We start from the raw sequence: 22346 nt of genomic DNA, 5'->3' as shown, positions 1-22346 counted from the left end.
AGCTTATCATGAAATTGGGTCTATAGGAAAAAATTTGTTTGCTTGTATTCTTTCCCGATCTTTATCAGAGATGCTCATCCTTCATGACAGGAAGATCTCACTCTTCACACAAATTTAGAAAGAACAGATGCACCTTTTTATTGAAATATAAATAGTAAAAGAATTCACATTTTGAATCTTGCTCCCATATTTTCATACACTAGTTTGCACATAAATTTCCCTAGTTTTTAGGAATGCATAGACTTTATCTCAAGGTGTAGTGGTTGAGATTAAACTGTTGGTCCTTCAACAAGTGAACTTAGAGAGACTAGTCATTCTCCAAGTCCTGTCCATTTATACAGGACAGACGCCTGCTGAAAGTCATGCTCTCTGGTATTTCTGGCTTGCTCAGTCGCCTCCAGAATTCATCGGTGGTGAAATAGTACATGAGTGGGTCCAGGCTGCAGTTCAGGCTGGCCAGGCAGAGTGTGACGGGGTGACATCGCAGAATCAGGTCCCTCAGGGAGCAGCTGCTCAGGGCATTGACTTTGGCCAAGAAGTCCAGGGGCATAGTGATATGGTATGGTGCAAAGCACACTAGGAAGACCACAGCACAGCTTAACACCATCCTTAACGCCCTGCGCTTTTCCCCTCGGTCATGAATGGCCCCTTCTGTTGGCTCCCGAAGGCTCCCGGCAGTCAGACAGGTGCAGGCTAACACCAGGATGAGGGGGATGATGAAACCCATCAGCTCTGCTATGATTAGGAGGGCCCAGGCTGCTGGAATACTCACAACCCTCATGGGCAGCTCCGTAAAACACACTCGACTGAACTCTGAGGTGCCAAGACTTGAATTAGAGTTTCGTTCACTGCTGGAGTTCCTCAGCAGAGGGAAAGGCAGACAGCACAGGCAGACTAACAGCCAGCCAAGGGTACATATAAACAAGTCTCTTCTCCTCCTGGATGAGTTGTACGTCAGGGGACGCATGATGAGCTCACAGCGACGCACGCTGACACACACCAGGAAGTAGATGGAGGCATACATGTTGACGTACTTCAGATAGAAGCAGATCATGCAGAGAAGCTCACCAAAGGGCCAGGCGTTGTTCAGGTAATAGTAGATCCGCAGAGGCAAAGAGAGCACCTGAGGAGAGCAAAGCGTGTCAAGATAGTTGCAGAACAACAACAAACACTAGCAAAGAAAAGAAGAAGAAACACAACGGCGTTAATGTTGGATAATATTCTCTTACTGTTATGACATAACTTGATGAAAACAGACAATTTCGGTTCACAGTATGTCATATACAAATCATGTGGTAGATGACCACTTGATGTGAGTAGCCTCATAATAGCTTCGACTGAACTTAGGAATGCATTTTTGCACAGCTTCTCAAAAGTGAGGAATTGCTGCTTTGTTTCGTCACTGGAATCGATGGAAATGATGATGTTGCCCACAAGTTTGCAAATTCGCAATGTTAAATAGTAACGCTTTATTTTAACCCTCTATTTATGAATGGAATAGAAAGAGTAAATAAATGCTTTAGAGCATACTATAAGACATTTTTACTGTATTATATAAGGACTTTTTAAATTGTTTATTCATCACTGACAGCTTCCACCTACCTTTTTCTCCTGTTAAAATTGAGCCCTGAATTACACATATGATGTTGGACAATTTAAAAGATCATTTTGCTAGTCAAGAAAGTCGCTGTTTGGGAGTTTACCTGACTTTCCAGCACTTTGTGTGTCGTCTCTGTTTTGCCTCTCATTAGTTCGAGCGTGTGAACGAGCACACATTTGGAAACATAGTGCTTGCATCTGAAACCTCACCTAGAGGCCGTTGAAAACCAAATATGGCCCCTTTAAAGAAGATCCTATTATAAATATATGTATTGTATTTATTATTCTGGCAATCATTTATAAAGAAATACTTGGTAACTGAGCAAATTCCATCCGCTAATGAAGGCCATGAGATGTGGCTCAGAGTTGTGCCAGAAGTCTGGCATGTGGACTTTGGGTTAAGAATTTCTCAAACTGAGGTCAATGAACTTTCAAGCTCAACATGTCTTGATAACGTGCATGAACAGTTGATAGTTGTGTCATTACACATAAAGATCTCTTCATGTGTTAGTTTATATATCAGTAAATGTCATTACTTTAAAATTATACTGAGTTATCAATAATTCATAGTATTGTTAATATACCAGAAAAAAAACTTTTGTGTCCTTATGTGAGCTTACAACCTCATGATAGGGTTTTGTAAACAATATACTGTTATAAATGCTTAGTAGGGGACTTAAATAAATGAAGTGTTATCGGTTAAACGGTCATTTGAAAAAATAAAATATTAATCTGTAATGAAAATAATCATTACTTGCGCGCCCTACCATCCACACGAAAATAATTGAACTAAACAGGTGAAATAATGATAAAGTTTTCTCTAGTTGAATTGAGAGACAAACAGACACATTGATGAATGCTACATAAACATACATGATATAAAGAATAATGTGAATGAAAGCAATCAAATATTTAGCACAAAAGACATGGAGGGATTCTTACCTGCATCAGGTCGGCCACAGCCAGGTTCATCATGAACACAACTGCCTTCTTGGTTTCTCTGACATAAGCCCTGAATACCCAGAGTGCCAGCACGTTACCCAGCAGACCTGGTGCCAAGATCACACCGTACACCACTGCATACACATAGTGCTGGTATGTGCGGAGATCTGCACTGTCTTTACAGCTGTTGTTGGCAAAGCTCATCTTAAGCCAAGGGCCGTTTACTGCCTTGTGAACCAACAGGAAGCTTGTATCAGGAAAGCTGCTTGTTGTCTGGTGATGAAAGTGTTTGAGTGCCCATGCTGTCCGTTATGGCGAGGAGAAGTTCATGCTTCTTTTGGTGAAAAAGTGTGTCCAGCGCTGATACACTGTTGATGCTTCGGAGCACGTTTAACCCCAATCCCTAATCTCTTGCCCAGTGCATAATGGGATAAATGAAAGCAGGTTTCTGTAGAAAACAGTATGACAGCATGTTTTACATATTGCACAGATAATGATCAGGTTTTGAGAAACAGACACGATGTACAGCACTCACATATGCAAACAAACTCGCCAAACAAGGCTTCATTTTTTTGTACCAAGTGTTTTAATATGCACCACACAATACAGTGTTTGTGCGTGCAGCTTTTGCAGTGCCATTTACAGTTACTATGCAAACCCACAGAGATGCTATAATCTCCCACGTAGCGCTCACTGTTGAGCGCCACCAACTACAGGGTAGCCTACATTAAGCCGGTGTGAAACGCCTCACAGCAAGGTGTCAGTGAAACAAGTGTGGTTAACACGTCAGACCAAGACCAACCTGTCCTCTGTGCTTAGATATGAGGAACAGCTCTGTCTTTGGTAAATCTACCGTTTCAGAAAAAGTGACACCTACATTATGCGTTATGACATGCAGCACAAAACAAAAGTAATTTCAGAAGATTTAAAAAGTCTTTAGGTAACCTTAAACCCTAATGAACTTCAGATATTGATTATAGCTTAACAAATGGAAACACACAGTAATGTCTGGAGCTGAACTTCCAGTTTGTAGGCGTGATCCACCTACTTCTGTAAACATGAGTAGCTGTATGGCTGTGTTCCTTGCTCTTTGCTTCAACCCATGTAAACTGTTTAAATAAGCACAACGTGAGCTGTGACGATTCACTGCTTCTTTTAAATGCAGCTGTGTCTCATATAGTCTGATTTGACTTGTACTAAACTCATCCTGGCTAATAATGGAACAGAAAAAGAGAACTTGTTTTGTTTTCATGATTCTAGTTGTTCACACGTACAGCATTTTCCTGATGATTTCACTGACTGCATTGTTGAACTGAAAGTTACTGTTAGATTTGAGTCCTGTGGTTCCCAACCAATGGGATTGCCCCCCTCCCCCAAAAGGTCACAAGATAAATCTGAGGGGCAGTGAGATGATTAAAAATTATTTTTTTTACTTTTGACACCACAACTAGACAATTGTGACCACTGATTTAATCTTTAACTATGTGTTTTAGGGTGGAGTTTGGGAATTTGGACTTTCAAGCTCAACATGTCTTGATCACATGCATGAACAGTTTGTTCATATGTCAGTATAGCTTGTATTTATAAGCTTGTCATGCGTTTTTATGTTAGATCTTAATCTGGAAAGTAGCTATAGTAACAATAGCTGTAAAAATAAATGTGGTTGAGGAAGAAGTACAATATTTCCCTCTGAAATGTTTCAGAATAGAAGTGTAAGTACTGGAAATACTCCAATACCTCACAATTTTACATAAGGACATTACAGTACAATACTGTACTTTCCTGGGGAGCATATTAGTGAAAAGAGGAATTTTGTACACAAGTAAATAGGTTAAACAATGGAAACTCTTCCACAGCACCCTGACCTCTGCCTCTGCTCTCAGACTGCCTTTTATCCAACTTCACAGCACTCAGTAACATCTCCCAGTGGACCTTCAGTCCCTAGCCTTCCTTTTAGCCTCACTGACCTTTGACCTGCATGCGACTGTTTTAGTGTGATTCTCCTCTTGTTACTCACACTTTTGCACATACAGTGTGCTTCTGTCAGAGGCTGTCTGTATGAGCTCAAACAACTTTGTAGTGATGATGACCAATAACAGGTCTTTCAGTTCTCCTTGGGAACTTATGGCAGTAGTCTTGTGTGTACAATGATCAAGGCCAGTGGCTACATGTCTTATTATTATATATCGGATGCCTTTGGAGCTTGTTGATATTTGGGTACACTGGGTTAGGGTTAGGGGTATGTTAAGAGTTTTAAGAGTTATTTGACATTTCTCTGACCTTAAGATTCAGCAGTTTTAGTCCTCCGATCTTGCCAATGGAAACACATAACTTCATCCACTGTGATTCATCTCTCCGTGGGTTGTTGGAGCGTTACTGCTTTTCCACTCAGACACGACATCTGGCCTCGTGTATCAGCACCCAAAATGTGAGCAACGAGGACCCAGCTCCCTCCACGTGTGCTGTTCCAGCACACAAAACATGTCATGATCACAACCCCAGGTACTTTTACAAAGACAGATAAAGGAACACACACTCTAACACTGACCTACACACACTCATTCACACAGCTGAACATAAGTGACATTCCTCATGTTGTGATCCCCCATGAGGCATGACTCCACACTGAAAGCATCCAGCTGTTACAGCCTCTCACACAAAAGCTTAAACTATCTGTTTAAAAAAAACAAAGAATCTATTGACAACATTGACAGTTGATATCTCACCTCTGTCTTCAAACTTGCGTGGAATCAAAAAGCAGAAGGATGAAGCATCAGCCAACATACATGCCACCCCTTGCCTCCTCCCCCTGTTGCTATTCACTGTCCCACCCTTTCGCACTACTTTTTCTCTCACTTTATCTCTTGTTCTGCCTCCCCAAATTCTACTGTTTTTTTTCTTTTTTTCTGTTATGTTATTTCCGGAGTTTGATTTATAACCATGTTCCCTCTATATCGCTATCTGTTTTGCTTTCTTTGTGCCTCTGCTGTAATGGAGTTTGAGCACACATAGGGCTTCCTGTGCGTGTGTGTGTGTGGGGGGGGGGGGGGGGGGGGGGGGGGGGGGGGGGGTTTACAAGAATGTTTGACACCACAACTTCTGCTATTGCCATTGCTACTTTTGTCCTTGTGGACGACATCTACCTGCCATGCATGTCTTTTTGAAGACAGATGAACACATTGTAAAATATTAGGACTGAGAATCAGTACTAAAACTAGAAACAGATCATTTTGGCGCTATTTTAAAACTGCTTTTGGTTTCATTCTCTGACATATTTTACAAAATGATAAGTAAATAAGTAATGATTAGTAAATAGCAGATACAGTATGATGTAATACTAGAGTGTGACAGCAAAAGGAATTGGTGTATTTTTTTATTTTGGTCTGTGAATCAGACACCTGGCAGTATAATACTGGTGGTGGTGGTGGTGGGGGGGGGGCAGATGCAAGAGGAGGTAAGGGCAGGTGGGGTGACATTCAGTTTGAAAAGCCAACCTCAGAGCCTGGCAGTTATCGGTTTTCCTGAACTGCCGGAACTGCTACTAACTGTCTGACAGCACTGTGCATTGTGAGAGGAAGTACAGAAAAAATGTGTCGGCACCTGTTTTTGTTTGCCCAGAAGAAACCTCATTATGAAAGAACCGTGGATGCACAGATACTCAAACACCATAGCTCCAGATAAGACAGAGAACGCAGACTTGCTTTTATTTACAGTACAATCACATGCATTTACATACAGCTTTGATAATTATGATATAGCTTATTTGAAGTTCTTAACATCAAGGTGAAAGCTCTTTGGGTCAGTTTTGATTCAGACGGCTGCGACATGTGAAACCATTTAGTTGACCAACGTCAACCATGCCAGTCTGTTTCTATGTTCAACAGAATGCCTTACAGAGATGCATCTGTTTGTCGTGTTTAGCTGTCTCATTCCCTAAAGAAAATCTGAATAACTCTGAATAACGTTACTCCCTGTCTGAGCAGCTACTCTCCATGCTCGTCAGTCTGTGCTGCGCAGGACGCTGGGTAGGGGAGTTGATCGAGGATGAGAGGAGCGACGTGGTGAAGGAGGAGGTGCGCCTGCTGAGGTGCAATCTGAACTCGGCTGTTAAAAAGTAATAAAGCAGAGGATTGAGGCAGCAGCTCAGGCTAGCCATGCACAGGGACACTGGGTGGAATTGACGCACAGCAAGCTGCGTCGCACAGTGGGACACTATGTCCTGTGATACCATCAGGTAGAGCAGGAAGTTGAGGTGGTAAGGGGCAAAGCAGAACAAGAAGAGGGCAGAGCAGCTCAGCACCATCCGTAGAGCGCGCCGCTTCTCACTGTCCACATGCTTTTCATGATATTTATCAGAGTTGGAGGTGACTGACTGGAGTCGGCTGCGTCCTGAGGAGTTGAGTGCAGACGGGTTTTGCTGATCCTGTCTGTCCATCTGTTTTTGATTGAGGGACTGGGCGATGCGGATGGAGCTGTAACTGATGCAGGCTAAAGGAATCAAGAAACCAAACAGCTCGGCGAGGGCCATCATGGGGACCAGCACAGAGAGGGACAGACGACGCGTGGGCAAGTCTTTAAAACAGGTCAGGTCTTTGGAGACGGTGCTAGAGCTTGAGCTTAGTTTGGTGTAACCTGAGGGTTGTTGGGTAGATGTGGCATCCAGATAAAAGGACATGTTATAGACTGTGTTTGTCCCGAAGCTAAGACTGCTGCTGCTGCTGCTCCGCATCAGAATGAAAGGTGTGCAGGCCAGACTAACAACCACCCACACTATAATACTGATCAACAGGTCATAGCGTCGCCTCCACCGGCGAGCGATAAACGGGTCGAGCAGGAAGACACACCTCTGCATGCTGATACACACCTGGAAACAGAAAAAATAGTGATATGAAAATTACCAACCAGATTTAGAGCCACAGGAAGTACATTTGTTCCGAGAACTGAGGAGAAGAGAGGGAGGCACGAGTTTAGACTTGAATGACTTCCCGTTATTCCCATTTAAATAGATGAGAAATCGCTAAACTGTTCCAGTATTATTTTCACATTACTGCCTGCTTACCAGGAACACTATAGCAGCATACATGTTGAGGTATTTGAGGTAGAAGCAGAATAAGCAGATGCCTCGTCCAAAGGGCCAGGTGTGTGTGAAGTAATAATAAATCCTGAGGGGCAGAGAGAGGATGTGGGCCAGGTCTGCTAATGCCAGGTTTATCATGAAGATCACTGCCTTGGTCTTCTTACTGTGGGGCAACATGCAGATGAAGTCAGCCATGCCCAAGAATCTGTTTGAGCTTTTTACATGCTCATGTTTGTGAGTGAAGGCTACCTTATATGTCTGCAGAGGACCCAGAGAGCGGTGGTGTTGAGCAGCAGCCCGGGGATGAAGAGCAGCAGGTAGAAGTACGTGTACATCTTCTCCATGCGCTGGTCCCAGACGGTCATGTTGTGGCCACATCTTGAGGAAGAGTTGGCCAGGGACTCCCCCCACGATCCAGACGTATTCAGAGCCATCACCTCTCTCACACACACATTTCCTTTGGTCAATCCTTCATCATTTTACTCAGCAACCTTGAATACCTGAAAAGGAAAAGGGAGAGTTGAATGTTATGGGACAAATGCTCCTAAGAATATGTGATACATTTCTAAAATAACTTCTTATTACCAATATATTGGGGTGGTGATGGCGCAATAGATAAGTTTCATGCCTTTGGTGTGAGAGACCCGGGTTCAATTCCTCACTGTGACCCATCCACCAATGTGTCCCTGAGCAAGACACTTAACTCCTAGTTGCTCCAGAGGCGTGCGACCTCTGACATGTATAGCAATTGTAAGTTGCTTTGGATAAAAGCATCAGCCAAATGAATAAATGTAATAATAAGAAATCCTTTACAAAGACCTTATAAGTTGTAACTAATGGCTTTTTAATATTAATAAGTCATTTAATAATGCTTTATAGATCTGCTATAAGCCATTAATGAGGACACTTGAGTTGCCAGGTTGTGAAAAATCTCTGGTTGGCAAAACAATCTCACCTCAAGGTGCATTATGAGACTGTTTTGCCAACTGCAGTTTCCGATTTAAAAAATCTACTTTCAGTCTTTCATCATAACGCTTTGGCTGATCTTTATCATCCTGCAGCATCACACTAATTTGTATTTCTATTTGTAGCTTGCTCTGTAGTCAAGAGCGTCACTTTTGTGTTGAAAAGTGGTGGGGACATTGGGGCTCAGTTTCGGGATGTGACAAGACAGTTAGCTCATGAGACGTAACGATACACAATATTGGGTTCACGAGATCAATACGAGATGAGATTTTAACACCATTTAGAAGACATTTTGATTGTTGATATGTATGAGCCTGCATTCTGGTGAAATTTTCTGCACCAATTTATGGTGGAAATGTTTTTATTTATGTAAAGGGAAACACAAAATTCACGTGGCAGGTGACAAATCAAAATCTAAAAATGTAATGGAATATAATGCAGTAAGGCTCTTGGGCATTCTGCGTTGCTTTCAGATGAGTATTTTCTCCTGTAGATCATCTTTTCATCATCCCTGCTGACTCAACACACATGCAGGCATGATTTACTCTTCCCTCCTCTTTTGTCATGTTCACAGAGAACAGAACTGCAAAAAGAAACTGTGTCAACAGGTTGTTAAAGATACTGATTGGTGCGTGCACATGTTTGGGGCATTTTATGATCATTAGTTACTTTTTTGTTTCTTTTATATTTTAATTGCATTCCATGTTTTTCTTATTGTGCAAATAAAACTTTCTCTAAGCATTTTCATTTGTTATTTAACATTACTTGTCGCAAGCTATTTTTCAGAACATCAGGAAGACCCCTGCAAATAGGCTGTTGGACTACTTGCTGTCTGGACAAAAAACACATTCATTTACAACTGCAGACTTGATGGGGTGTGTCTTCAGTTTGGGTGAGAACAGTAATGAGTTTCACTCTTTCTAATAACTCATCAAGTCTACAGTCATACACTGATACACTCAGATACACTTACAGAAATATACAAAACACATATGCATAGATTAAGGAAATGATGCAATGTAAGCACTTGGACATGTGCTCTCTTGCAGTTAAGTATACTGGTATACAGTTATTAAAGTTAATTAGTCATTAAAAGGGTACTTCACTGATTGCAGTTCAGTTTACTCAAAAGTGCTACTCAGCCTTTAATAAAGGTGTTTTTCTACAGTCCAGCTGGTCTGCAGTTATGAATATTATTGAGTGGTTGATAAATGTATTTTGGTGTAGGTGCAGCCTTTTTCCAGAAGATAAGTGGTCCAACTGTCCATTGGAGTCTTCCTCATGAACGAAAGAGCTGGCAAAAAAAGCAAGCAGTTAAGCTAGTGGAGGATAAAAAACTGCCAACTAGATATTTTCCCAACCTGGCAACTCAAAAGTTGTTCTTACTAATGGCTTATAGCTAAATGATTTGTCAAATATATATAAAGCCATTGCTTGTAACTTACTGTCTCATTAGAAAAGTGGTGCCCAAATATGACATGAAATACACACAAATTCACAGACAACAAATGCAATATTAAAATCCTATTATTAATAAATGGAGCAGGAAATGTGCGGTATGCTGCCCCAAAATTATTTTACCCTGTTCATGTATATATCATCTTGCTGAATCGTGGCTTTCGTATGGTATGGAAATGTTTGGAGTGTTTTTGCTGGTTGCCAAGTTAAAAAGGTTTATGAAAATACTCAATAGAAAGTGCAATAAATCAGAGATGTCGCTGTGTGTCTAGAGATTGCAGTAGGAAATGTTTGGAAGAAGAACAGAGCATTTAATCTGCTTATCACTGAAGCCTCACCCTTCCTTCTGCCACCAAGACGGGGCCGCACCCTTCCTCTGTCTGCACCAGAGGGGAGAGAGGGAAACAGCAACAGTGTTTGGTGCTTTAGTGTATTTTTGACCAGTTTTGACTCATGCTCCTATTGGCCGTTGTAGCTTTCAGTTAGCCACATTCAGCCACCGGAGATGCCCCCACATCACCTGTACAGTTGCAAGTTGTGCAACAGTATGTCCTAATACTTGAGTTTAAGGAAGTAATACGCAAGTCAACTTTTGCGGTTACTTATAAATTGGGCACTTGCATTAGCTGTCATCGCTTTGAACACTTTCTCAAACTAACTTTCTCAGTCTTCAAATCAAATCACTGATCACATTTCATAAGTTAGATGGCAATAACAGATTCAAAACTTTTTTTTTTTGCATTTAACGTCTAATTTGCCTTTTCTAGTGCCTGTAACATGAAACTTGGAATATGTACACACTGATACATTTTGACACCCCATCAAATGCTAAGTGAAAGAGTACCTAATAACAAATTTCCTGTCATCAGCAAAGTGTGAAACGTGACTTTGACCACAAATTTTCAGACAAAGCACAGCAACGTGACGTCCCCACAGACATGATTTCTCTGAACAAAAGCGGTGTCATTACCTTGTGCCTAGATGATCAGTATGGAGGGGAGAGGTCAGAGCCAGGAGTGCCCACCAGTGAACGCATGCTCCAGCAGCTTCACACTACTCTGTAAACAGCAGGCTGACGCAGAGACAACACTCCTCCTTGAGCTGTGCAGTTGCAAATGGGGTCAACAGCAGACCTTCTTACCACACTTTACCAGCAGAGAGAAAAATCTGTCCGTGTGTGCATGTGAAGTCAGCCTTAACTTGCTAGTGATGTGGCTTCTGTCTCAATGTGCTGCATGTGGTGATGCCGTGTGGTGATGCCGTGTGGTGATGCCGTCTGGTGTGAGGTGCTTTCACACTCAACTGGCTCTTGGTTTCTTAGGCACTGTGACGAGGGGAAGAGGAAGCTCTGCCTTCATACATGTGAGTATTTGTGCCTATAGCAACATAGCTGAAATTTACACACACCGTATTGGGCACATATTGAGAGTGTGTGGTTAAGAAATAAGAAAATGACAATGCTTGTGTTAATCTAAGATAAGACAGACACGTGGGCAGGCAGATTACTTCTGACATGTTGAAGATATCAACAGCAGGTGATCTAGTCAGTGGACACCGCAAATCATCCAGTTTGTATGTACACAGCTACACTACTATACTGTGTTATAGTGTAAATAAATTTGCATCCTGCAAAGTTTGGAGATGTGATAATAATGAGAGTTCATCCGCTTCCCCCTTTCAGATGCAGCACTTCCTTTTTTTAAAGCAGTTAATTTTTTAAGGTAGATTTGTGTGCATAGACGTTAGACTTTTAACGTGTGCTTTAGTCCTCTAAAGCTTCAGAAAGGCTAGATATTATTTTTCTGTGGGTAGTGATAGTGAGAAATGCTTATTTAGAAATGGTTATGGTTTCAGTTGTGTGCTTCTAGAGAAAAAAGGATGCAATGCACAGCAACAGTTAAGCAAAACTTTGCGGTTTCACCTCAACATGCACAGGTCAGTGTCATATCAGGGCAGGATGACTGCTGGCAAATATGCTGAACACATCGAAACTCATGACAGTCGGTGACCACAGGAGTCTGTTCTCTAAATCTATGGCTTCACTAAAACATTTATTCTAACGCATGGCCACTAGAGGTCAGAACAGGCTAATACTAACAGTTTACTGAGCTACTGAGTAATCAGTTTTTTCCTTCGACAGTCAGAAGGGCAGATTGCTCCTTTAAAGGACACATTTGAAGGGTTGCATGTCTTCTGTTGAAATATATCAACACATTCTTGACATGAACTACTCAAGGGGTAAAAGCCAGTTCTTGCATATTTTTCTACACTCCCACTCTTCTTATTTCCCGCTCTACAGTTCCTATCTACACTCCAGTATATTAGTCCTCTTCTCTGCAACCCTTGACCCCAAATCCCTGAGTCCACCTACTGTTGTCTCTGTCTGCTGCTGGATGCACATGGTCACATCACTCACACTACCAGAGAGGCCTACTAGGATTACCAGATCTTTTTTTCCTGTTTCTCGCACTGTGTTCATACCACTGCTGCAGGTGTAGAGGCCTATTAAATTTATCTCTGACTCTGCATGGTTCTACGAAAGAATGGATAAACAACTTCTACTAATACCTTGTTTGATGTCCCAAAGTGGTTCCTCTGTCATGCCGAAGCCTGTAGTATGCATATAGAAGCTGTCAGCTGGTCCTTACAGTAGCTCAAAGCATGGTCACTTTAAAAGGCTAACACACAAGCAAGCCCGGGAACTGTTACTGCTTTATGTGCCCTTTTGGAGCCAGGCTATGTAGGTTTATGTTACTTAGACAAACTGCCGACAGAGAAAGCAGGCAGGCAAAAACGGGAACAGGTGAGCGTAACATAGTGCCCCCTGGGTAATGCAGTTTATTTAGGGCCAATGTGAATCGCCCATAGAACTTGATATGGAGAGAGCAGATAAGAGTACCGGCAGCTTATGATAAGGGCTGGTGCACAAGAAAAAGTCACAGTACACCAAAGAGTAAAATGTAGAAGTGCTGGTACTGTGTACCAGTGAGTACCGGTCCACATTAGGCACCAGGGATTGTAAATCGTTTTATCCAATAAAGAGTAAAAGAGGGAATAAAAGCTCTCCAAGCTAGCTGGGTTGCTAACTGTCAGTAAGCATGTTTGTTAGCACGGTCGCTAACAGTAAAGTTATATCAACAGCACTGTACTGGTAATTCTTGGGGCCAATATAATAAAACAATTATATAAATAAATATATTTTTTGCTAATCACCAGCCCATAATAGGGGCAGCAGCCCATTGGTTCATTTTCTATAATGACACTAGGCAGATCCAATCACATCTCTACTGGGCCTGCCCCACCCCTCCCCCTCTGTCCTCTCTGTTTCTGGTCAGATGCCGTGGTTCAGAGCCAAACATCTGTGGATGAAGTAGGAATTGTCAAGATGGATTAGCAATAACGAAAGAAGGCGGGTGAAGAGAATTTGTGGGCCAAACAAATTAAGTATCTACATGCTGATGCTGCCAAATGTGCAAAAATCACAGATGTGTTTGCTGCAGGGTCAGCAGCAGTAGCCTCAACATCTACGGTGACAGCAGTACTCGCCATTATGCAGCAACAGTTGGAAGAAGATGTGGCTGGCCATGGCCACTGCCAGGCAGAAGAGCAAGAACAGGAGCAGGAAGAGTAGGAGTGTGACAGAGAAGCTGAGGAACAGAGTGAGCAGGAGAGTGTAGTGGTAAGCAAGGAGTAGCAAGCAGGAAAACAGGGATTACAAAGAGCGCAGGGAGGTCGTGTGTGTGCCTTGCCATGATGACGATGATGAACGATGATTAACTTAATTGATGAACGCTATCATAAAATGAGACTGTCAGCTATTGCTGATTCTCACGCAGTCAGCCAATGCCAAATAGTGTAGCATAAGCTATTTGGCATTGTTCTTTGTAACCTAGAATAGTTCCCCAATGTTGTCACGCTGACTATTAACGATATGTATTATATATGGTATGAATGACTATCCGTGAGTTATACTTTCATTTGATGAAAAAAAAATTAATTATACTTCTGGCAGAGATTTTTCTTTGACAATTACTTGTACTTCTACTTGAGTACCGATATTGTGTAGGGATGCACCGCAATGAAAATTCTTGACCGAAACCGAATATAATGAAAAACTTTCCTGAATATCGAACAAGGTTTTTTTTACATTTTCTCCCATTTTCTCCCCAATTTTTTTACCATTGCATAAATTAAATAGTCAAAATGTGCTTTTTACTCAGTGTTTCCCACAGGATATGGAGAGACTATGGTGGGTGGGTCTGAGGCCCGAGAGCGTCTGGTAAAGTAAATTACATGTGTCCATTTATTTTTAATGTACACATGATGTAATATGTTTTATACTTTCTGTGAATATAATCCAATTAATCTTATTTCCATCCTGTATATACACCTTATTTTGAAAACCGGACATCGTCACGTGTATCCTTGCGCTAAATTCATCAAGTCCGACCCAATTTGATAAATAATGTTGTATGTGGTTCTCATATCGCGCAACATGAAGATAGCCTCTCTTCAGGTAGGACTCTCATCCTGCAACACTTGTCTTTGTAAAGAGAAGAACTGACAGGATAAAGTCGTTAACCTGCCTGTCAGCTCGCACTGGTCAGTTTCAGTGGATTTACCATAAAGGCTTGAATACGTGTGTATTCCAAATTTAGGTGCGGCTGGCTTAATTGCCTTCTCACTTCTTTTGAGTCTTTCTCAGACACTTTAAAATGCTTCCACACTGCCAACATCGTAATTGTAAATTAATCAACATAATTTTTTGGTAAAATTTATTTGGCCTTTTGACTTTTTTTTTGCTATTTTCAACCGATTAATTAGCATTCGGTGCATCCCTAATATTGTGTACTCCACAGCTACCTCTGATCACCAGGGAGTCCATCCAAGTGAGTCCACTGCTCTTACTACTCAGCTTTGTAGTGGTTTGGGGGAATAGTACAATACGCATATTTAAGGAGACCACAAGGATGGTGTACTCGTGGGTGGTTTTTGACTGATTGCTTGTGGCCGGTCTGTGCCAAAAATGCTGCCGTTTATCAAATCAGTTTTTAATCAGTTGGTACAAAAGCATTTGTACCACTGACTCCTCTCACAACTGTCCTCCTGACACAGGAGGGTTAAATACAAATGGACGGTGCAACACAGCTAAAAAGCTAAGAAAGCTTCCTCCACCCTCTATCTGTCAACAATGGGAATTGTCTGTCCGAGGTCACAAAAGATGTACTAGATAGAGAAAGCAAAGACAGATTCACTTTGTCCATTACAATGAATTTGATTTTACTACGATTTTGCCATGTACCATCTCCACTGGGGTCCTGCGTGATAAACGTTTATGTCTGATAGCTTGCCTTTTTTCAATTAAAGTATTCACCAAATGGCCCACAAATTCATACATGCAAACTCCTGCATGTGCTGACTAATGCAGTGTAACACGATGATTTGGGGTATTTATTCAACAGTTTTCACTCGTACTTTGGAGCGTGTGCACATTTCTGTGTGTAAGAGACTTTGAGCAGATCTGTAGTCTTAGGCCAGATTAAGACAGAGAGACCTCATTCAGAAGCAAACAATGGACCATTGCTCCAGTCATAATAAGCATTTGGCCTGTGAAACAGCAAACAGGCCAAGGTCCTCGACTGGAACAGAACTGCCCTCTGCTCCGAGAACAAGATTGCACTTGCTGCTTGATGAAAATGAGGAGCCAGAGTAGAAAAAAACTCCTCCATGAGTTCAAACCTACAGTCAAGTTGACAAAGGCCGGTTCAGAATATGTTTGACCGATCCAGCAGGCACAAGGCGGAGGAAAGGAAAAATAAATGCAGCCACGAAAGCAATTCAAAACAGACATTTAATGGCCTCAAACTTCAACATGAGACACATTTAACACAGCAGGTCAGCACACTGCTGTGTCACTATAACAATGCTTCTCACCACACTAAAGAGTGTCATAACATTAATGGCTAAAATTATATAATGTACTATAAAAGCTTGAACTTCAACAATAAAACGTAAAGGCTCTGTGTGTTACAAAAGTAATAAACAGCATATTTAAAGAGTGTGGACGGATATCTCCCATCTTATCCACAATCCAGTGCGTTTGTGAGTGTTGTTAAGCCTGAGTGATGATGTGTTGAAGTCTTTTTAGAGGTACTGCATGTCTCTAGACAGTAGCCCTGGTGTGGCTGGATCTCTGGTCCTCGTAGTGTTCTCTCATAATAAACACACACAGATACATTCCTCTGCTCTAGATTAATCCATAAAGCCCAGGCAATACCTCAGGACTTACCTCAGGACTTACCTCAGGACTTAACTAATCTGCTGAGTTATGCGTTTGTCACTGCCAGGACCAAACAGCTGATTGCTTCATTTGTCAAATTCAGGGCTACTGTCAAACCCACCCTGTCCTTGTTTACCTTTTTTCTTCCCTGCTTAGTCAGAACTGGCTCTCAGACACCTTTGAGTCTTTTCCATTGCTGGCTGGAGTGTGTGTGTCTCTGGGGAGAGTGTTTGCTGTGTCCTGGGTCTCGGTGTCGCTGCGGGGGATACTCTCGGGCCGGGACACAGACCCTTTGCCTCCCATTGTCAAGCTTTTCTGGAAGCTCTCTGAGGTGAAGTAGTAGACCACAGGGTCCAGGCAACAGTTGAGGCAGGCCAGGCACAGAGTAATGGGGTAAAGAGTGCGGGCAAAGCGCTCCACAGCGCAGTTAGCCAGGGCCTGGGTCCGCACCAGGGCATACAGGAAGAGGATAGAGTTATAAGGGACAAAGCAGATGATGAAGATTCCCAGATGAACCACAATCATCCGCAGGACGCGTCTCTTGCTGTCGGAGCCACGACCAACAGTTACTGGACGCCGCAGCGTTCGCAGCACAAGCGAGGAACATACCAGGTTGGCCAGGAGGGGGAGAAGGAAGCCTACAATCTGGGAAATTAATAAGCATCACATAACTTTGTGTAAAGGTGGAAGATCACTGTTACATCTCTGGTTAGCCTAATAAAAAAGTGTTTCTATGTATGAGTATGTCTCTCCTTACTCACCTCGATGAAGATGGTGATTTTGGACAGGTAGGTCCTCCAGGTGCTCTTGGAGAAGCCCTCAAAGCATGTGGTGGCTCTGTTTGTGCTGTTAATGGTGGAGAAGAAGGTCACTGATATCCCCCCGCCTACGATGGTCAGCCACACGGCGGCACACACCAGCGCCGCGTTCCTGCGCGTGCGGATGGAACGTGAGCGGAAAGGGTAGACTATCGCCAGAAAACGGTCTACACTAATGCAGGTGAGGAAGAGCATGCTGCCGTAGATGTTGGTGATGAAGGCTGTACCTGATACCTTACATAATCCATCTCCAAATGGCCAATGGCGGTTAACATTGTAGAAGACCTTGAATGGCAGTGTAAAAACAAATACTAAATCGGATAACGCTAAATTAGTCATAAACATTGTGGTCTCGTTGCGCATCTTCATGCGGAAGCAGAACACAAAGAGGGCAGCACAGTTGGTGATCAGGCCTAAGACAAAGACCACACTGTAAACGACCGAGTACAGGTTGTACTTGAAGGAGTCGTCAATGCCGCAGTCCTCCATTCCAGTCTCGTTGAGCACCAGGCTAGCCATGGTGATGATTTAAACAGGAAGGGGGGCTCCACAGAAAAAGGGTACGCCAAGGCCTTCTGGAAGGGGGGGCGTCGCGGAGGATATCTGCGGATCGGAGGTGTTAGTAAGGGATCCACCAGTCAAGTCCCCTCCAAGTCATCGTGGACATTCAGACACACAAATAGAGGCAGAGACCATCAGGATGCACTCCTGCAGGGCTGGTCAGTCATCCTGTGGAGAGAAAAGGAAAAGCACATGGTCACTTCCTCACTGTAAAAGTTGCAGACCAGGAAGCAAACAACTGCAGTTCTCCTTAAGATGAAGCATATGGCATACCTTCACAGAAAATGAAAATATACAATCTAAACACAATCTAAATCCTTTGCAGTGAAGGAAAAATACTTGTTTTTAGTCCATTTTCAATGTTGGCAGAGCTGTCCCATTGAGTTTATTTGCATGTTTGTCAGTGAGTATAGGCCTATATGCAGTTCAGTATGAACAAAGTTTATCTGTCCACAGGGTTTTAGTTCACATGGCAGTGTGGCATGTCGCATTCAGGACTGCGAGAGGCTAATGTCAGCCGGAGACACAAGCATGTACTGTAGATTAGGATGTAAAAAACACTTCAGCTACACTCATTCATGAGCCACTCTGAAAGACTAAAGTAAAATCTAAGTACAGAAAGTATCTAAGGCTGAGCTTCAACTGGAGGAAGTAAATAAAGCAGCGTGCTGCAGTGCAGAGCTGCTCCCACCATCACCCAGTAGTGTTGTCAAGAAACACAATAGGTTTGTTGTCAAACATGAACAATTCAAATGACTTTGACATTGTGAAAGAATATGCATTTTCTAGTCATTTACTGGAAGCTAAATATTTGTGTGCGTGTGTGATGTCAGAACAGGAACTAGATTGCTGGGAATGTGTTGAGTTTTTACGGCGCTATCGTATTTCCATCTCAGTCTGCTGTGTCATATGGACACGCTTGATATTCTGCATCCACAATACGTCCTTTTTGTATTGCGGAGGTGATGCCAAAAAAGTGATCTCATCATAAATACTGTATGTCCATTTTATGTTCTGTAAATAACTAGTTCTTCACAATTCAGATCATCTTTACTTTTCTTATTTGTTGACCAGCTGCTACAACAATTTTTCAATTCAGTCTTCAACTAAATGTAATGAAGTATTGCACATTTCCTTGTAACACAATATATATTACTCCAACTAAGTGACCGTAGATTTGCGTTTTTATAGAACAGCAGGCAACATGTATTAAAGCCCCTATGTGCACAATGTTTATGATTATAGCAATTATTCTAATGGCATATGTGTGTGGTGAAAACTGTTTGTGGCCAAGTCAGAAACAACTGCAAACCAAACAGTTGATACAGTAATGTACTGAATCGCTAAATATTTAAAGACTCTCTCAATTTTCCTCTCTAACTTCGCCTTTCTTTCAATCTAAAAAGGAAATTCCACCGATTTAACACACCAATGTCCTAGTTTCCTAATTTACTAGTCATGTGGAGTACTCCGCACCCAGCATGTGAAAACTGTTGTGTAATGTCTTCTGTGGCTTTGGAGGGAGCTCTCTAAAATCTGGAGAAAATAAAGAAAATACAAACCGTAGCAATGTCATCAGGGTTATCTTGCCTTGGGATTAAAAGAAAAAATGTATTCAAAACTGAAGGTGTAGACTTAAAGACATGGTTGTTTATTAGGCAGGGTTGATCTAAGGAAAGACACCAATGAGTTTATTTGCATGTTTGTCAGCGTGAGTAGGCCTATATGCAGTTCATGTGTTATCAGTCAGTATAAATAAAGTTTATCTGTCCACAGGGTTTTAGTTCACATGGCAGTGTAGCACCACAGATTTGTGTTTTTATAGAACAGCAGGCAGCATGTATTAATGTGTACAATGTTTATGATTATAGCAATTATTCTAATGGCATAAGTGTGTTCTGACATCACACACTCTTTTACCCACCCAGCCACAGCCTGTTCACCCTGCTGCCTTCTGGGAAGAGATATAGAACCTTCTGCTGCCACACCACCAGACTGCAGAGCAGCTTTCCTCCCCACGCTATCAGACTCTTGAACTCTAATTCATCCTCAGCTGTATTGACTTTGACCATTATTTATCTTTCTTTACTAGAATCATTCTCCCAAAACCTCCAACTTTATTTGCAATTTTAAATGGCTGCTGCACTCAATTTAACAAGCCAAACTGTCCTTATCTTGTGTTATACAGCAGAGCCATAGCAGCAGTGAGGTGGTCGGCCTTTGCCATCACTTGTAAAAATCTGTGTGAGTGTCTCTGGGTAAGATTCACTCTATCTGTCTTTTCACCATGCACACACACTTGCACAAATACACGCATACACACTCACACACACACAAAGGCAATGCTGTGAGTGTAAGCAGTCCATCAGCCCTGTCCTGTGCCAGCTGCAGTGTGACATCTTTACTGCGTTTTCACACGCCTCCCAGAAAGCCCTCCGCCAGCGTTCACAATGCCCTCACTGTACCCGTCTGTACCAAACACACACTTACATATGCACAAGTCTGCACACGTGCATACACAAGCAGGCAAAAACGTACATGTGCCAGTCCTCTCAATCACACACACACACACACACACACACACTCTGTAGGGTTCTGTGTACTGTGGCTCAGTCCCAGGACCTCTGACAGTGACCAGCTTCATATTCAGCTGATGTTGTTTCTGGGAGCCGAGTCTATAGAACATTGAATTTGGCTTCTAAACAGTTTATGTTTGAAAGACACCACCTCAGACCAGAGCAGAGACACATTTAAGTATTTTGTGAACTCCTGCTGTGGAACTTCAGATCTACGCGAGCGTGTGTGCATGGATTTCATGTACAGGTCGTGGACAGCTGCACAGTTAAAGGGTTTCCCCCCGCCGTCGGCCGTGCCAGTGACAGAAACGGGCCTCTGGGACCCGCTGATCTGAACGGATCGAGTTCAGGCTCAGCTCACATCCAGCTGTTCCTTTCTCTCACGTGCTAGGAGGAAGGAGGCAGGGAGAGTTGAAGGTGGAGGACAGTCAGGCGTACACTGGACATCTTCACTGCTTACAGCTGGAGTTGGTATACACAGTGTGTTTTTAATCAGAAAGGTCTTGTCAGAATAATGTCTCAAGGTTACACACTCAACCAATAATATCATGAATACATGGAAAGGAATCCAGTGAGATTTATAAAGTTTAGGAAACAGTTGGTCAGTTAACCAAATCATCGATCCAATAGTTTAGATCATTTTAATTTCCTGGTTTCAGCTTCACAAATGTGAATTTTGCAGGTTTGTCTTCTATGGTAGTAATTTGAATATTTTGGACTATTGGTCAAACAAAACAAGTTCAAAAATGTCACTTTGGAAACTGGGAAAATAGAGACCAAATGACAATCAATAAAAATTATGAAATAACTGTGCAGCCTTAATGTTTTTAATTTTTTAAAGTTCAATTTTGGTTGAGACTGGAGGAAGTTTAGGCGCTGGCTGGATAGGGATTCAATCACCTACGTCTTGGGGCTATACAGCATAGCATACAAGTGTTTTATTGTAGCCCCAAAAACATTAGTTAAAAAATGTGATGAACATTAAATCTACAGTATCCCTTATTAAGTTCAGTTTTTGTAGGGGCTACTACATCTACTTAGACCACAACAGTTCAAAGGCTTGCCATGCACAGTAAATCTAAGCTCTCTACATCCTGTGGACTCATATTGTCAGCTCTACACAGCTGGTATGAAAGTACAAACGTTGTAGCTGAAACAGTACACACGTTCTCTTGTGTGGAAAGTAGCTACTGAAAAGTTTTGCTCCACTAGACAAAACATACTTTTGCCAACAACACACAAAAATGTTATTGTCTGAAGACAAAGCAGAGTAGACTTACTGGCAGCTGAATGGATGGTGACAGCTCACCTCGCGGTCACTGATGTTTGTCAGTCTGGCAGCAGTGCAGCGCGCAGCTGTCAAAAGAACTTCATACTTTTTCACTCAAATGTTTTGGTGCTGCTCAGTCGGCCTGGCTCGGAGTTTCCAACTCTCCCGAGTCAAAAATGTACTTCAGTGTCACGAGGACGCCGTGGAACAGCTAGTGGAAGCTAGTTAACGACAACAAATCCTGCGGGTGAGTTCTTCAATTGATCCTGACGACTCGCCCTGTCCCCCCGCTAGAAATGGGACCTCATCATCACATCCCACCGCGCCTGCTCTTCCGAGCGCGTGCGTGCATGCGCGCGCGTGGACGCGGAGAGCTGCTTGCACGGCCACAGGAAACGAGACAATAGCACCTCGGCTGGGCAGAAGGGGGGAGGCGGAGGGGTGTGAATAGGGGCTCGTGGGGCTGTACAGGCCGGTGTCATCAGCTGAAGAGCTCACAGTTTATTGGGACCAGAAACACACTTTCATTACATAGAACATCATATGACAAATATGATGTTACAAGTAGCCCAGGCTAAAGCAATAGCTCCACCTCAACAGATACATAAAAAATAAAAATAAAAAACACACATCTCTGACAATAAGAATACAATAACCCATCACACTATAGAGCTTGTATGTAGGCTTCTGTAGAGCTGTGGTACAGCTTATCATATTTGGGATAGGCTATGTGCTTTTATTGAAATAAAATATTAAATGCTGGACATACTTATACTCGTTCATACTCTGAAGTCTAATC

At 42.5% G+C, this 22346-nt stretch overlaps 3 protein-coding genes across 8 annotated transcripts; all 3 read right to left on the bottom strand.

Moving 5' to 3' along the window:
• Window positions 1-113: 113 nt before the first annotated feature.
• gpr174 (G protein-coupled receptor 174) lies at window positions 114-5341 on the bottom strand. The gene is made up of 4 exons (XM_046030661.1): window positions 5268-5341; window positions 4822-5003; window positions 2542-2989; window positions 114-1123 (listed from the first exon to the last, which is right to left on the bottom strand). The coding sequence occupies exons 3-4, from the start codon at window positions 2743-2745 to the stop codon at window positions 308-310; spliced, it is 1020 nt and encodes a 339-aa protein (XP_045886617.1). The 5' UTR covers window positions 2746-2989; window positions 4822-5003; window positions 5268-5341; the 3' UTR covers window positions 114-307.
• An 872-nt stretch (window positions 5342-6213) lies between these two features.
• p2ry10 (P2Y receptor family member 10) lies at window positions 6214-12837 on the bottom strand. Of its 3 annotated transcripts, XM_046030970.1 has the most exons (5): window positions 12611-12836; window positions 11013-11143; window positions 7868-8118; window positions 7601-7781; window positions 6214-7405 (listed from the first exon to the last, which is right to left on the bottom strand). In XM_046030970.1, the coding sequence occupies exons 3-5, from the start codon at window positions 8050-8052 to the stop codon at window positions 6506-6508; spliced, it is 1266 nt and encodes a 421-aa protein (XP_045886926.1). In that variant the 5' UTR covers window positions 8053-8118; window positions 11013-11143; window positions 12611-12836; the 3' UTR covers window positions 6214-6505. The 3 variants fall into 3 exon arrangements, with proteins under 3 accessions (XP_045886926.1, XP_045886928.1, XP_045886925.1); XM_046030972.1 differs by lacking the exon at window positions 11013-11143 and having other exon boundaries at window positions 12611-12837; XM_046030969.1 differs by lacking the exon at window positions 12611-12836 and having other exon boundaries at window positions 11013-11294.
• A 3042-nt stretch (window positions 12838-15879) lies between these two features.
• lpar4 (lysophosphatidic acid receptor 4) lies at window positions 15880-21967 on the bottom strand. 4 transcript variants are annotated; one of them, XM_046030974.1, is made up of 4 exons: window positions 21558-21967; window positions 20494-20739; window positions 17084-17869; window positions 15880-16967 (listed from the first exon to the last, which is right to left on the bottom strand). In XM_046030974.1, exons 3-4 carry the CDS (start codon window positions 17657-17659, stop codon window positions 16479-16481), a joined length of 1065 nt encoding a protein of 354 aa, XP_045886930.1. In that variant the 5' UTR covers window positions 17660-17869; window positions 20494-20739; window positions 21558-21967; the 3' UTR covers window positions 15880-16478. The 4 variants fall into 4 exon arrangements, with proteins under 4 accessions (XP_045886930.1, XP_045886932.1, XP_045886929.1 ...); XM_046030976.1 differs by having other exon boundaries at window positions 21587-21967; XM_046030973.1 differs by lacking the exon at window positions 20494-20739.
• Between the last annotated feature and the right edge of the window lie 379 nt (window positions 21968-22346).

The sequence above is a fragment of the Micropterus dolomieu genome, linkage group LG19 (assembly GCF_021292245.1).
Source record: "Micropterus dolomieu isolate WLL.071019.BEF.003 ecotype Adirondacks linkage group LG19, ASM2129224v1, whole genome shotgun sequence".
Classification (NCBI taxonomy): domain Eukaryota; kingdom Metazoa; phylum Chordata; class Actinopteri; order Centrarchiformes; family Centrarchidae; genus Micropterus; species Micropterus dolomieu.
Note: the sequence above shows the minus strand (reverse complement) of the source record. Positions and strands in the feature narration are given on the sequence as shown.

Excerpts from the sequence above, each read along its gene's own strand:
- p2ry10 (XM_046030972.1), bottom strand. The coding sequence starts at position 8,052 with ATGGCTCTGAATACGTCTGGATCGTGGGGGGAGTCCCTGGCCAACTCT. Across the intron at positions 7,782-7,867 it reads GTCCTCTGCAGACATATAAG|TAAGAAGACCAAGGCAGTGA; the intron begins GTAGCCTTCACT and ends GTTGCCCCACAG. Across the intron at positions 7,406-7,600 it reads ATGCTGCTATAGTGTTCCTG|GTGTGTATCAGCATGCAGAG; the intron begins GTAAGCAGGCAG and ends TTCTGTTTCCAG.
- gpr174 (XM_046030661.1), bottom strand. The coding sequence starts at position 2,745 with ATGAGCTTTGCCAACAACAGCTGTAAAGACAGTGCAGATCTCCGCACA. Across the intron at positions 1,124-2,541 it reads CTGTGGCCGACCTGATGCAG|GTGCTCTCTTTGCCTCTGCG; the intron begins GTAAGAATCCCT and ends TGCTCTCCTCAG.
- lpar4 (XM_046030974.1), bottom strand. The coding sequence starts at position 17,659 with ATGGCTAGCCTGGTGCTCAACGAGACTGGAATGGAGGACTGCGGCATT. Across the intron at positions 16,968-17,083 it reads AAATCACCATCTTCATCGAG|ATTGTAGGCTTCCTTCTCCC; the intron begins GTGAGTAAGGAG and ends TTAATTTCCCAG.